Source organism: Oncorhynchus tshawytscha, linkage group LG02 (genome assembly GCF_018296145.1).
Source record: "Oncorhynchus tshawytscha isolate Ot180627B linkage group LG02, Otsh_v2.0, whole genome shotgun sequence".
Lineage (NCBI taxonomy): Eukaryota > Metazoa > Chordata > Actinopteri > Salmoniformes > Salmonidae > Oncorhynchus > Oncorhynchus tshawytscha.
Window position 1 is genome coordinate 52,747,997 of NC_056430.1, and position 16,327 is coordinate 52,764,323.

Below are 16,327 nucleotides of genomic sequence, written 5' to 3' on the forward strand. Positions count from 1 at the left end.
GGGCCTGGACATGTACTGGCTTAAGCAGGGGGACACGTCTGGCACTGCAGGATTTGAGTCCCTGGTGGCGTAGTGTGTTACTGATGGTAGGCTTTGTTACTTTGGTCCCAGCTCTCTGCAGGTCATTCACTAGGTCCCCCCATGTGGTTCTGGGATTTTTGCTCACCGTTCTTGTGATCATTTTGACCCCACGGGGTGAGCTCTTGCGTGGAGCCCCAGATCGAGGGAGATTATCAGTGGTCTTGTATGTCTTCCATTTCCTACCAAGCTTCTTACCGTACCTATCTTCAAACCAATCTGCTTACCTATTGCAAATTCAGTCTTCCCAGCCTGGTGCAGGTCTACAATTTTCTTTCTGGTGTCCTTTGACAGCTCTTTGGTCTTTGCCATAGTGGAGTTTGGAGTGTGACTGTTTGAGGTTGTGGACAGGTGTCTTTTATACTGATAACAAGTTCAAACAGGTGCCATTAATACAGGTAATGAGTGGAGGACAGAGGATCCTCTTAAAGAAGTTACAGGGCTGTGAGAGCCAGAAATCTTGCTTGTTTGTAGGTGACCAAATACCTATTTTTTTTCCACCATAATTTGCAAATAAATTATTTAAAAATCCTACAATGTGATTTTCTGGATTGCCCCCCCCTCATTTTGTCTGTCATAGTTGAAGTGTACCTATGATGAAAATAACAGGCCTCTCATCTTTTAAGTGGGCGAACTTGCACAATTGGTGGCTGACTAAATATTTTTTTGCCCCTGTAATGCTTATAGAAGATCTTATGTCAAGTGTTATTGAAGTGTTGTGGTTGCAGGTTCACTTGGCACATCTAAAGCCTTTTCTTTTGGGGTATTGCTATAGGCCACCAGGTGCTAACCGTCAGTATCTAAATAATTTGTGAAATGCTTGATAGTGTGGTCCCAGCCACAATGACATAAACAGAGAGGTCTACTTTCTTGGGGACCTGAATATTGACAAGCTCTCCACTCAAGAGGAAGCTTCTTACTGTAATCAAGCTCTCCACTCAAGAGGAAGCTTCTTACTGTAATCAGTGCCTGTAATCTGGTTCAGGTTATTAATCAACCTACCAGGGTGTTTACAAACAATACAGGAACAAGACTGTCCAAGTGTTACGATCACACTTTGTTCTAAATCTATGTCCGTACCCATTGGATCACAATATAGTGGCTTTATCCAGGAAAGTCAAAGTTCCAACAGCTGGGTCTGAAAATAGTGTATGAGATCATACAAAAGATTTTGCTGAGACTCTTATGTGGATGATGTTAAAAATATTTGTTGGTCTGATGTGATTAATGAGGAGCATCCAGACGCTGCACTTGATGAATTTATGAAAATGCTTCTTCCAATTATTGATAAACATGCACCTGTTAAGAAATTGACTGTTAGAACTGTTAAGGCTCCATGGATTGATGAGGACTTGAAAAAGAATGGTTGAAAGAAATGGGGCAAAAGGAGTGGCTAGTAAGTCTGGCTGCACATCTGACTGCAAATTGAGAAATTGTGACTAAACTCAGCAAAAAGAAAAATAAACTTTATTATGAAGCCAAGATCAATGATATAAAGAATGATGGAAAAAAAACTTTGGAGTACTTTAAATGAAATTATGGACAGAAAGACAAATTCAACTCCATCTTTCATCGAGTCAGATGGATTATTCATCAGAAAACCATTTGATGTTGCCAGTTACTTTAATGATTATTTCATTGGCAAATTTAGGCAGGAAATCCCCACAACGAACAGTGAGCAATTGTATTAATGCATAAAAAAACAAATAGTGAAAGAAAAGCAGTGCGAGTTTGAATTTTGTAAAGTTAGTGTGGGAGAGGTGGAAAAATTGTTATCGGTCAATAATGACAAACCTCCTGGCATTGACAACTCAGATGGAAAGCTACTGAGGATGGTAGCTGACTCGATAGGAGTTGCTATCTGTCATCTTTTTAATCTGAGCCTAGAGGAAAGTCTTTGTCCTCAAGCCTGGAGGGAAGCCAAAGTAATTCCGCTACCTAAGAGTGGTAAAGCGGCTTTTACTAGTTCTAAAAGCAGACCTATAAGCTTGCTGCCATCTCTTAGCAAACTGTTGGAAAAATTATTTGACCAAATACAATGCTATTTCACTAAACAAATTAACAGCAAACTTTCAGCATGATAATAGAGAAGGGCACTCAATAAATGTCTGATTGGTTGAAAGAAGATTGTGGGAGCTGTACTGATAGATTTCAGTGCGGCCTTTGATATTATTTACCATAACCTGTTGTTGAATAAACGTATGTGCTATGACTTTTCAACTTCTGCCATGTTGTGGATTCAGAGCTATCTGTCTAATAGAACTCAAAGGGTTTTCTTTAATGGAAGCTTCTCTAATGTCAAACATGTAAAGTGTGGTGTACCACAGAACAGCTCTCTAGGCCCTCTACTCTTTTTGATTTTTACCAATGACCTGCCACTGGCATTAAACAAAGCATGTGTCCATGTATGCGGATGATTCAACCATATATGCCTCAGCAACCACAGCTAATGAAGTCACTGAAACCCTTCAGTGCTAGACCTCAGCTGAATCTGGTAATGGATGGTGTGGCTGTTGAACAAGTTAAGGAGACTAGATTACATGGAGATTGATTCTAGATTGTAAAACTGTCATGGTCAAAACATAGATTCTATAGATGGGGAGAGGTCTAGCCGAAATATAGGGATGCTCTGCTTTTTTGACACAACAATCATAAAAGCAAGGCTGTAGGCTCTAGTTTTGTCTAATCTTGATTATTGTCCCACCGTGTTGTCCAGTGCTGCAAGGAAAGACCTAGTTAAGCTGCAGCTTGCCCAGAACAGAGTGGCACGTTTTGCTCTTAATTGTAATCAGAGGGCTGATTATAAATACTATGCATGCCAGTCTCTCTTGGCTTAGTGTTGAGGAGAGACTGACTGCATCACTTATTTATATAAGAAACAATGTGTTGAAAATCCCAAATTGTTTGCATAGTTAACTTACACACAGCTCTGACACATACACGGATCCCACCAGACATGCCACCAGGGGTCTTTTCACAGTCCCCAAATCTAGAACAGATTCAAGAAAGCGTACAGTATTACATAGAGTCCTTATTGCATGGAACTTCCTTCCATCTCATATTGCTCAAATAAACAGCAAACCTGGTTTCAAAACACAGATAAACACATCGCTGCACAACGACTCTCCCCTATTTGACCTAGATTTGTGAGTTTGTGTGTATACATTGATATGTAGGCTAGCTGTGCCTGTATGTAGTTCTGTCCTTGAGCTGTGCTTGTCTTTTGATGTTCTGTATTAAGTCGTTCTGTATTAAGTCATTCTGTATTATGTCTCATGTTTTGTGTGGACCCCAGGTAGTGTAGCTGCTGCCTTTGCAACAGCTAATGGGGATCCTAATAAAATACCAAGTACCGAATGTGTGATAGTCATACTGCATATTTATTTTCTACAACTCTTTGCGTGCACGCTGCTTGAAACCACATACAGTACATGTGGAAAGTATACCCGATAATGACAAAGCAAAAACAGGTTTTTAAAATGTTTGCGAATAAGTTAAATTAAAAACAGGAATACCTTATTTACAAAGTATTCAGACCCTTTGCTATGTTACTCAAAATTGAGCTCAGCTGCATCCTGTTTCCATTGATCAACCTTGAGATGTTTCTAAAACTTGATTGGAGTCCACCTGTTGCAAATGCAATTGATTGGACATGATTTGGAAAGGCACACACCTGTCTATATAAGGTCCCACAGTTGAAAGTGCATGTCGGCGCAAAATCCAAGCCACGAGGACGAACGAATTGTCCGTAGAGCTCCGAGACAGGGTTGTGTCGAGGCAGAAATCTGAGGCACACATTTTATTCAGCTTTGTTCAATTGTATTCTTCATACTATAAAATAATGACACGGAATAATAAGTCCATCTTTTCTGCTAAATGAACTAGTGCAGCCCATAGCCATTTGGCATATCCACATCAGGACTTAACATAAGGACAACTCAGAGTATGCTATTATTTTCTTCTGAAATAGATTACATTTTCTACATGCTTCTTTAGACCGGTCTAAAATAAATAATGGATTTAGGAGGTGTGGAAGCCAGGGGATGCTAAATGTGTATGTTCATTAACTGTCAATTGCCGTGAGGCCGGCAGTTAGTTGCTTGACAATCACTGGCTGACAAAATTTTGTGAGAACCACAGGCCTAGTCTCCACATGTTATTGGATTGTCAACATTGCAGAACCAAAAATGGGTCTCTGTTGAAGGTTGTTGGTCTTCCAGCAGGACAACAACCCAAACACACATCAAAAAGCACCCAGGAACAAACATTGAACTGTTCTGGAGTGTCCAGCGACGACTCCAAATCCGAATTCCATCAAACATATGGCGAGATGTGAAAACAGCAGTTAGTGGAAGGCACCACTCGAGTGGGCCAAAGAAGAAGCTCTTTTATGGCTACAAGAAGGCACTTTTTTTGTTTTTTATCTCAAGTATTAGTTCCTGGGTGCCATTTTGTTGTAGTTAGCTTAATTAGGCTAACATTGTATTTTTTTTTAAATGGTTCTGAAATGGGGAATTATTTTAGAAAGGTACAGGGGTGCCAATATATTTGGCCACCACTATCTTAGTACTAGACTTAGGTTATTTATTGTTTTGTGATTGTAAGTAACTATGTTCCATTAAGATTTGGATAGTATTATTTACTAGGGCTGGGAATTGCCAGTCACCTCACGATACAATATTATCACGATATTTAGGTGCCGATACGATTATGTATTACCATTTTCAGAATGATATTTGTATTGCTATTCAATACTGTGATTTTGAGGTTCCATGGTCCAAATATAATGCTTACTATATGTCTGCTGCAGAGGGACAAGAGAGAGCCATGAGAAAGTTCGTTTTGATCAGTCATGGAAATAAAAGCTCCCTATTTAAAAAGTAGATGGAGAACAAGCTATGAAGGAAAAATACAGAACTAGCGCAAAAATAATATTGCGATATTGTCAAAATAATACTATACTATTGTCAAAAATAATATCCCGAAATGTAACTATCCCCCCCCACCACCACCTTCTTGCTTCATGTCCTTGTTATTGTGGCTCTAAAGTACACAACATACATGTTTATATGTTCCTATATTTGCATTGTACATTGTGAATAAAATACAAGACGTAGCCGTAGGGGAGTTTAGAATCCCTACATGTGTTTTCCTTTCATAAACCATCCCCGTAATGTTAAATTAATGGATTCAAATAAGATACTCAAAAGCATAACATATGTCATGAAAATAATGTATAAGAATGTCTGGGCTTAACTAAACCTTCTCTTGGTTGCAGTGTGGCGACCCGTTCAAAGACGAAAACCTTGTCGTCCTCAACGGGACCAAGGAAGAGGTGGAAAAACTGAGGGAGAAAATGGAGGAGAAGAGGGCCAAGGCAACAAAGGTACACATTCGTAGAGTTTTCTAATAAAAAATGTAGACATGCATTGATGTCAGTGAAACTTGTACTTACTGTAAGTAGAAGTAAAGATTCTCCCCTTACCGGTTATGTCAGTTACCTGGAATTTACTGTAACATTAACCACGTTTCCATCCAACCATTTCATGCGGATTAATTACATGATGTATAAAAAAAGTATTGGGCTGATGGAAACATGAAATGCCGGTACAATTGTATAAATGCCAACAATACCATTTGTTCGTTTGACATGGTGGAATCTTTTTGTGTCGGTAAAATGAATTGTGCTGGAAATGGCGGTGGAAACGACTTTATTAGCAAATATTGATATAATAACAAATCATATTGATGTAAACTTGGAGTCATGTGGCGATGTGTTGTGTGGTCCTCCCACTACGATTTGGGAAAGCGTGCAGTTTATTAGGATACATAACTTTTTGTTTTTTTTATCATAAACTTCATATGGTGGTGAATGTGCAAGGTGATGCGCTTGATGCTCCTTTCCAATAAATATCCAGGGTTTTATTCTGGTGACATTATGATCCATGCTTGGCTGCCGTTTGACAAATACAAATAATATCACTCTTATCCATAATAATCTCATAATGTAGGTAGCCTACCAGCACTGTATCTGCGAGCTGTTGGCTAGAGCGCATATGCCAAGACCAGAGTGGGCACATTTTCTAAACACGTTTTTGTGACTAAACCATCAGTAGAGTTGAAAATGTGATGGAAACCCATTTAACTTGTATTTTTCATTCGGTGCATGGGAATTTAGCAACAAACGTTATTTTTTATAACTATGTCATCACGCAGAGCCTTTTATCCGCAAAGGTCAGTTTGATGGAAACAAGTCTCTGTTGGGAAAATGTCCATATTGTTTGATGCAGATTCAAGAATATTTGCATGAAAATCTGTCATCAATTGGATGGAAACCTAGCTAATGATCTTTTTTTTTTTTTAGAAACCAAAGAAGAACAAAGTTGCAGAGACTGTTGCCAAGCCATCTGACTCAAAAGGTAGGAAGTGACGATGATGCTTGACAAATATCATATTTTGGTTTTATGTACACACAGGCAGAAATTGGTGCAACCAGTTTGCAGAATGAATTACAGTTTTGCTTTTCTATATTGATATTGCCCCCCGCCTAGCTCAGTTGCCACCCACTTAAAATAATTTGGACTTTCAATAGAATTGATTAACATTTTTGGGATACCCATGTAGCGCTCCTGACAAATTGTTTTCTCAATTACAATTGAAATCTATGGGAAACACAGGTGTAAATACCATTAAAAAAGCATAACATGCCAATCACATCAACCTTCAGTCATCTAAGGTTATGTCTGACAGAGATCTACATAGTGATGGAAAATATGTCCACAACGGCCAATGACATGAGCTAGCAAAGTAACCATGCAAAGCTTGACCTTATTAGTTGCTCAAACACCAATTGCTCATATTTGTTTTGGCTGCTTTTGATTGCGTAATAGAACACATTTACATTGTATTATGTAGACTTGGGCTAAACGGCACCCTATTGCCTATGTATTGCACTTATTTTGACCAGGGCCCATACGGCTCTGGTCAAAATTAGAGCGCTTTGTATTGCATGTATGTGTATAGTTTTGTGCCTTACTGGTTAGTTATTTATTTGATAATGCCCGAGAAGCTGGTGTTTGGAGCATATATTGTAGAGGGCTGGCAAACCGTGACAATGTATCCTCCAAACACCTGCTTCGAGGGCATTATCGCTTTTATACACTGGGTTACCAACATATTCAAATAATGATTTACATATTTTCATTAACGTTATCTCGATGAATTTTTTTTCATACTATTTCATCCATCCACAATAGTAGCGACACAAATCTAGGGTTGCTACCCAAACCAGCTGGACGTTCGTTCTATCGGTTCGAGTTCCAGAGACCCAGTCATTGTCTTTTTGTTCTGTATCTATGGCCGCAACCGAGTTGTTCGTTCTAAATGTTCCAATGCCATACTGGCTGGCAACATTCTAATCCCATGCTTGCTAGCTAGCCAACTACAGCTAATTTACAGTAATGTCAAACATTGCAGCCAGAATAACAGCAAAGTAGCTGCATTTGCGTTTGTTTAATCTGTTTTGAAGTGATATTTATTTAAATACAGTGTATTCGGAAAGTATTCAGACACCTTGACTTTTTCTACATTTTGTTACGTTACAGCCTTATTCTAAAATGGATGAATTGTTTCCCCCCCCATCAATCTATACACAATACCCCCATAATGACAAAGCATTTAGAAATATTTGCAAACTGGAATAACATTTACATAATTATTCAGACCCTTTTTAAAAAAAAATTTTTTTACTCCAAAACACTCTCCTTCAACCCACCTCTCCCAATGTGGTGTGGCATTTTTTTATTCACCTCGAATCTGGAATCCCCCAACAGAAGCTAGCCAGCTCACTAGCTAGTAGTCAGCTAACCACTGATAGCGGTCATCAGCTAACCATTAGCTCGGAAAGCTCTCGCCAGTCTGTACAACACGACTCAAACCAGAGCATACCGGACCTAATATCTCTCCATATCACCGGATTCCTACCGCAAGCTCTGGACATTTTCATGTGGATCATCGCAGATGGCTAGCTGCTATCCAAGTGAGTACTGGCTAACGTCGGTCCCGGAGCAAGCACCAATTAGCCTGTAGCTAGCCCATGCTAGGCCCTTTCTCCCGGCTAGATAAAGAAGCCACTCCTGTGCTACAATAAAATACCCCTTTCTACTGCCGGTACGGGGCACGGGGCTACTCAACTGGCCTCTACATCGCGACGTCTACTGAATGCCCATCCGCTAGCCGCGGCCTGCTAGCCACAGCCCGCTAGCTGTCTAGAGCATATTGGACTGTTGGCTGGATAGATCCATCAGCCAATTTCTCGGGCCACTATACCTATTTTGACCATTTGGACATGGACCCCTCTGCTACTCGGGGTCGCTAGCGCCGGTCTGCTAGCTGTCGCTAGCACATATGCGGTGACATTACCTGGTTTAAACGTCTCTAGAGACAATATCTCTCATCATTACTCAATGCCTAGGTTTACCTCCAATGTACTCACATACTACCATACCTCTGTCTGTACATTATGCCTTGAATCTATTCTAGTCCTGATAGCCTTTAGCCTTATCCTACTTCTCCTCTGTTCATCTGGTGATGGAGGTTAGTCCAGGCCCTGCAGTGCCTAGCTCCACTCCTACTTCCCAGGTGCTCTCATTTGTTGACTTCTGTAACCGTAAAAGCCTTGGTTTCATGCATGTTAACATTAGAAGCCTCCTCCATACGTTTGTTTTATTCTCTGCTTTAGCACACTCTGCCAACCCGGATGTCCTAGCCGTGTCTGAATCCTGGCTTAGGAAGACCACCAAAACCCCTGAAATGTCCATCCCTAACTGTAACATTTTCCGACAAGATAGAACTGCCAAAGGGGGCGGTGTTGCAATCTACTGCAGAGAGAGCCTGCAGTTCGAGCTTCTACTTTTAACAATCCACCTTTCCAGAAACAAGTCTCTCACCGTTGCCGCTTTCTTTAGACCCCCAGCTGTGCCCTGGACACCATATGTGAAATGATTACCCCCCATCTATCTTCAGAGCTTGTGCTGCTAGGTGACCTCAACTGTGACATGCTTAACACCCCGGCCATCCTACAATCTAAACTGATGCCCTCAATCTCACACAAATTATCAATGAACCCACCAGGTACAACCCCAAATCTGTAAACACGTGCACCCTCATAGATATCATCCTAACCAAGATCTCAGCGATTGCTGCCTCATTGCCTGCATCTGTAATGGGTCTACGGTCAAACGACCACCCATCACTGTCAAACGCTCCCTAAATCACTTCACAGCAAGCAGGCCTTTCTAATCGACCTGGCCTGGGTATCAACCTCATCCCGTCAGTAGAGGATGCCTGTTTATTCTTTAAAAGTGCCTTTCTCACCATCATAAATAAGCATGCCCCATTCAAAAAATGTAGAACCAGGAACAGATATAGCCCCTTTGCACCCCAGTATCTCTACTTGCACACTACAGTGCCTTGCGAAAGTATTCGGCCCCCTTGAACTTTGCGACCTTTTGCCACATTTCACGCTTCAAACATAAAGATATAAAACTGTATTTTTTTGTGACGAATCAACAACAAGTGGGACACAATCATGAAGTGGAACGACATTTATTGGATATTTCAAACTTTTTTAACAAATCAAAAACTGAAAAATTGGGCATGCAAAATTATTCTGCCCCTTTACTTTCAGTGCAGCAAACTCTCTCCAGAAGTTCAGTGAGGATCTCTGAATGATCCAATGTTGACCTAAATGACTAATGATGATAAATACAATCCACCTGTGTGTAATCAAGTCTCCATATAAATGCACCTGCACTGTGATAATCTCAGAGGTCCGTTAAAAGCGCAGAGAACATCATGAAGAACAAGGAACACACCAGGCAGGTCCGAGATACTGTTGTGAAGAAGTTTAAAGCCGGATTTGGATACAAAAAGATTTCCCAAGCTTTAAACATCCCAAGGAGCACTGTGCAAGCGATAGTATTGAAATGCAAGGAGTATCAGACCACTGCAAATCTACCAAGACCTGGCCGTCCCTCTAAACTTTCAGCTCATACAAGGAGAAGACTGATCAGAGATGCAGCCAAGAGGCCCATGATCACTATGGATGAACTGCAGAGATCTACAGCTGAGGTGGGAGACTCTGTCCATAGGACAACAATCAGTCGTATATTGCACAAATCTGGCCTTTATGGAAGAGTGGCAAGAAGAAAGCCATTTCTTAAAGATATCCATAAAAAGTGTTGTTTAAAGTTTGCCACAAGCCACCTGGGAGACACACCAAACATGTGGAAGAAGGTGCTCTGGTCAGATGAAACCAAAATTGAACTTTTTGGCAACAATGCAAAACGTTATGTTTGGCGTAAAAGCAACACAGCTGAACACACCATCCCCACTGTCAAACATGGTGGTGGCAGCATCATGGTTTGGGCCTGCTTTTCTTCAGCAGGGACAGGGAAGATGGTTAAAATTGATGGGAAGATGGTGGAGCCAAATACAGGACCATTCTGGAAGAGAACCTGATGGAGTCTGCAAAAGACCTGAGACTGGGACGGAGATTTGTCTTCCAACAAGACAATGATCCAAAACATAAAGCAAAATCTACAATGGAATGGTTCAAAAATAAACATATCCAGGTGTTAGAATAGCCAAGTCAAAGTCCAGACCTGAATCCAATCGAGAATCTGTGGAAAGAACTGAAAACTGCTGTTCACAAATGCTCTCCATCCAACCTCACTGAGCTCGAGCTGTTTTGCAAGGAGGAATGGGAAGAAATTTCAGTCTCTCAATGTGCAAAACTGATAGAGACATACCCCAAGCGACTTACAGCTGTAATCGCAGCAAAAGGTGGCGCTACAAAGTATTAACTTAAGGGGGCTGAATAATTTTGCACGCCCAATTTTTCAGTTTTTGATTTGTTAAAAAAGTTTGAAATATCCAATAAATGTCGTTCCACTTCATGATTGTGTCCCACTTGTTGTTGATTCTTCACAAAAAATACAGTTTTATATCTTTGTTTGAAGCCTGAAATGTGGCAAAAGGTTGCGAAGTTCAAGGGGGCCGAATACTTTCGCAAGGCACTGTACTTGCACATTAATCTTCTGCACATTCTCCCATTCCAGTGTTTAATTGCTATATTGTAATTACTTTGCCACCGTAGCCTATTTATTGCCTTACCTCCCTTATCCTACGTCATTTGCACATGCTGTATATAGACTTTTTTACTCTTATTATTGTATGTAACTCTGTATGTGTCAAACTGCTTTTCTCTATCTTGACCAAGTCGCAGTTGCAAATGAGAACTTGTTCTCAACTTGCCTACCTGGTTGAATAAAGGTGAAATAAAAATAAATACAACTCCTGCGCTGTCTTGGCTGTGTGCTAAGGGTTGTTGTCCTGTTGGAAGGTGAACCTTCGCCCCAGTCTGAGGTCCTGAGCGCTCTGGAGCAGGTTTTCATCAAGGATCTCTCTGTAATTTGCTCCGTTCATCTTCCCCTCAATCCTGACTAGTCTCCAAGTCCCTTCTGCTAAAAAACATCCCCACAGCCTGAAGCTGCCACTACCATGCTTCACCGTAGGGATGGTGCCAGGTTTCCTCCAGACGTGATGCTTGGCATTCAGGCCAAAGAGTTCAATCTTGGCTTCATCAGACCAGAGAATCTTCTTTCTCATACTCATTTTTTAGGTGCCTCTTTGCATACTCCAAGCGGGCTGTCATGTGCCTTTTAATGAGGAGTGGCTTCTGTCTGGCTACGCTACCATAAAGGCCTGGCCTGATTGGTGGAGTGCTGCAGAGATGGTTGTCCTTCCGGAAGGTTCTCCCATCTCCACAGAGGAACTCTGGAGCTCTGTCAGAGTGAACATCAGGTTTTCGGTCACCTCCCTTACCTTCTCCCCTGATTGTTCAGTTTGGCCGGGCGGCCAGCTCTTTGAAAGAGTCTTGGTGATTCCAAACTTGTTCCGTTTAAGAATAATGGAATAATGGAGGCCACTGTGTTCTTGGGGACATTCAATGCTTCAGAAATGTGAAACCCTTCCCCAGATCCCCACAATCCTGTCTCGGAGCTCTACGGACATTTCCTTCGACCTCATGGCTTGGTTTTTGTGCTGACATGCACTGTCAACCGTGGAACCTTATATAGACAGGTGTGTGCCTTTTCAAAATCATGTCCAATCAATTGAATTTACCACAGGTGGACTCCAAGTTGTGGAAACATCAAAGATGATCAATGGAAACAGGATGCACCTGAGCTCAATTCAAGTCTTATAGCAAATGGTCTGAATACTTATGTAAATAAGGTGTTTTTGTTTTTTAAGAAATGTACTATAATTTCTAAACTGGTTTTTGCTTTGTCATTATGGGGTATTAAGTGTAGATTGAGGAAAAACAATTTAATCGAACAAAATGTGGAAACAGTCAAGGGGTCTGAATGCTTTCCGACTGCGCTGTACATACAAAGCAATGAGCTAACGATGTGCCATTTCCCCCCTGTGCAAAAAATATGCTCTCTCTTCAGGACACTGTTGTTCAGAGAAGCTAGCAAACAATACAGCTAACACAGTTTCAAACTGGAGCTGGAAAGACCGCAAACTAGCTGCACGTCGTTTTGTTTGTCCTGTTTTCTATTAAAAGGACTTTGTATATATCCATAAAAATTATACTGATTCATGATTTCAACTGGCTGAGAAAAGCTGCCTGCCTGTCTTATCCCGCCAGCTGTTCATTACTATGGGACAGCTGCCGATCTAATTTGAATATTGAAACAATGTTGCAAATGTTCGGAGAGACAGACAGCAAGGTTTATACAAATCTCTGCTGTTAAACTAAATGTTAGTCTAAAAGAAATTAGATAATGTCTAGATTATTTTTATAGTGTACATCAAGTTTATAAATTGCATAGCTGGGCTGATGAGACAGTGGATTGCGTAGTCAGATGGAACATGGTAAATAGGCATGGTAACTTGTGGAATAGATATCAGCTGTAATCCACTTTTAGCACATAGTGGTTAGAAACAGAAGGTCCATGTTAGCCTTTATGCAACGGGTGGGAATAATCCTGACTTACTGATTGGTTAAAACTGCATTCCGGCCAATGTCCGTTCCACATGTTACCATCCTCCAAACACCGGCTTCTCGGGCATTGTCACTTAAATATTGCACTCAAACTAACTTATAGCTTCAATGAGAAAATGTCTTGATCTGAGGTAGATGGATGTTTGTCTATACTCAATTTGAATGTTTCCTCCAAATAGCTTGTCACCCACCACCCATCAAAATATAGATGGGAGAAAAAAAAAGATTGTTTTATTCACATGTGCATATTTCATCCACTCCAGCCTACTTTGATTAGCTTTTGGAACATAAATAATGTTCAAATAATTCATCATATTCACACTATTGTTAAAGATTGTACCTCTTTTCAGACAGACAGGAGCTTCATGAAATGTTTTGGAAACATTCTGTTTTTCTCCCCAAAATGCCAGTGTGTTATAGATGTTTGTTAAAACGTTCTATGTATTTCTTGTTACCATTCATCTCTTTCGTTCCTATATAGAAAATCCAGAGTCCACTGAAACTGTTTCTTCAGAGGGCCAAACTTCAACACAAAATGGTGGAGACAACAGCCAGCCAGGTATTTGTGGTTTATTTTACTAGGAAGGGATACTTCAGGATTTTGAGGCCCTTTATCTACTTCCCCAAGTGTCAGATGAGCTCATGGATACCATTTATGTCTCTGCATCCAGTATGAAGGAACTTAGAGGTAGTTTCACCAGCCAATGCTAACTAGCATTAACTTAATGACTGGAAGTCTATATGGTATGTACTAGCATGTTGCCAGTTACTATAGACTGCCAGTCATTGTGCTAATTCTAGTTAGCAATTGCACTAACGCTAGATCTTGCCTTTCAGACACTATAACCTCTCCATACAGTTCATAACTCAGCAGCATGATGTTTCTAATGTTATAACTGTCATTGTAATATTGAGGAAAGCATTAAACCCTTAAAGTGTGTGTGTGTGTGTATTTGGGGGGGTTGAGATAGGCAGAAGACCAATTTCCATTTGGCACCAAAAAATTATATTTTATTTTATCCTACACAATTAATGGTAATTTTGTCTTCTCCCGCTAGTCCCTGAACCCCCTGCTTCTTCCAGCACCAAGGTGGTTACACCCTCGGCGGCAACCGGAAGCAAGAGGTCCATCCAGACCATGGAAGAGAAGTCGGAGACCTACAAATCTCTCTTCACCAGCCACAGTTCAGCCAAACGCACCAAAGACCAGACGTCCAACTGGGTCACCCATACCCCCTACCATTTCTAAATTACTTCACCTCCCCTAGATCACCACCAAGTGGTCATGGCAGGCAACACACAACCAGATTGTGTATTTGAAGGGTATCTATATAAGCTTATTAATAACACATTCATAACCCATACTTAACACAATCATAAGAAGTACGTGAGCATTTCATAAATGCTTATGTCAACAACCGCAAGTTGATAATTCACATTTCTGCATTTCTGTGACGAAGCCAATATCAACTTGCTACTGCTTATGAATGTGTAATATGAGGGTTATGAAGCCTATGTCGGCATCCTTCAAGTAAGGTCTTAAGGAAGTTGACATTTTTCTTATAGGTATTCTTGGCTCAGGCTAATGAATCAATAGCCTATAGGAAGCACTATTAATGCTCCTTTTTCTAGGAATGGCTGTATTATATGTAAGTCTTATCTAGGTATGGATAGATGTAGATTTGGAAGTCATTATGGTTTGCTATGCAATATGACATGGAAATTATATCACAAGGGCCTAGTTTATTTTTTTGTATAGGAAGTGGAATAGTGAGTGTTTTTGTAGTGTTCATTCAAAACATGCTTTCAATAAGCTCATTACTTATGTCTATACTCCAATTTGAATGTTTCCTCCAAATAGCTTGTCACCCACCACCCATCAAAATATAGATGGGAGAAAAAGATTGTTTTATTCACATGTGCATATTTCATTTTTATTTAAATATTTACCATTTGTTATTTTTTTTAATTTTTTTTATTTAACCTTTATTTTACTAGGCAAGTCAGTTAAGAACAAATTCTTATTTTCAATGATGGCCTAGGAACAGTGGGAGATTTGAACTTGCAACCTTTCGGTTACTAGTCCAATGCTCTAACCACTAGGCTACCCTGCCGCTACCCCGCTTTGTTTGGGTTGAGGGTTGAACAAACATATGTCAAAATAAAGACTATGTCCTTTTACTTACAAAATGCATTATTTTTTTATATGGAACAACATATTATAGTAGTGAAATAAAGGTGCATTAGGTGGACTCAATACGGGATTTATTTGTTGTCCCTTTCAATTTGTATTTTGGGTGTGTCGCCAAACTACTGCTTTTTTTTACTGTATATTTATTGTAACTACTGTACCTCAACTTTTCATGACACTGCAGGTGTTTTTCAGGTTTAAGAGTGGGATTATAGGATTTAAGGTATATTTGGATTTCAATTATATTAGCCTACTTTTAGTACACGGCCATGAAAGTGTAAATTAACCCAAAAGAGCGCAAATTGCAAATGTCGTTTAAGTCACTCGAAGGTGTCATGGCTTTAATAATTCCTGTCACAAGATGGCAGCAGAGTTGTAACTTTGCCTTAGAATCTACTTAGAGTAGTAGAACTCTGGAACTCTACTCTGCGGATAAGTAGATTATATTAATTTAGGATATGACCACTGGAAAAAGTCGCATTGGAGAATTCTGTTAAATTAATTAAATACATTGTGTGTAGGCCTACTCTTTCGATGAAAGACTATGAGGAAAGCCCCTCAACGTTTCAATTTGATGTAGCCTATGCCCTAAAGGCCTGTCTACATACTCTGAGCTTTAATTCTCATTCTTCCCAAATCCCATGCCCTTGTAAAAAAAAAAAAGGTACCTTGTATTTTCTTCTTAATTATTAGGCATTTTACATATAACTATCTTCATGTAGTCCTCAAAGATGGATTAAACTGAATCAAATAGGGCGGCCATGCATTTATTCTCATGAGTTCATTCACGACATTTTCACAGTACATAGTTTATACATTGACAGTCAAGAGAAATATTTTCTTTCAACGCAATTGTGCAAAAATAAATACAAACAGTATAGGCATATGATTAGTCGTATGATAATGTGCATTGTGATTCGTCAATTTAAATGAAACTTTGAAGGAAAGCCAGGCTATGCATTTTTGTTAGCCTTCAGCAGTTCATT

The 16,327-nt window shown here is 40.1% G+C and overlaps 1 protein-coding gene across 1 annotated transcript in view; it reads left to right on the forward strand.

Moving 5' to 3' along the window:
* The window catches only part of LOC112267181 (replication termination factor 2), a 41,919-nt gene extending 26,517 nt beyond the window's left edge, over nt 1–15,402 (forward strand). The window contains exons 6-9 of the mRNA XM_024445377.2: nt 5,357–5,464; nt 6,443–6,497; nt 13,632–13,709; nt 14,209–15,402. Of these exons, the coding sequence (XP_024301145.1) occupies nt 5,357–5,464; nt 6,443–6,497; nt 13,632–13,709; nt 14,209–14,399 (432 nt within the window). The 3' untranslated portion in view covers nt 14,400–15,402. The remainder of the gene's footprint in view (nt 1–5,356; nt 5,465–6,442; nt 6,498–13,631; nt 13,710–14,208) is intronic.
* The last annotated feature ends 925 nt before the right edge of the window (nt 15,403–16,327 follow it).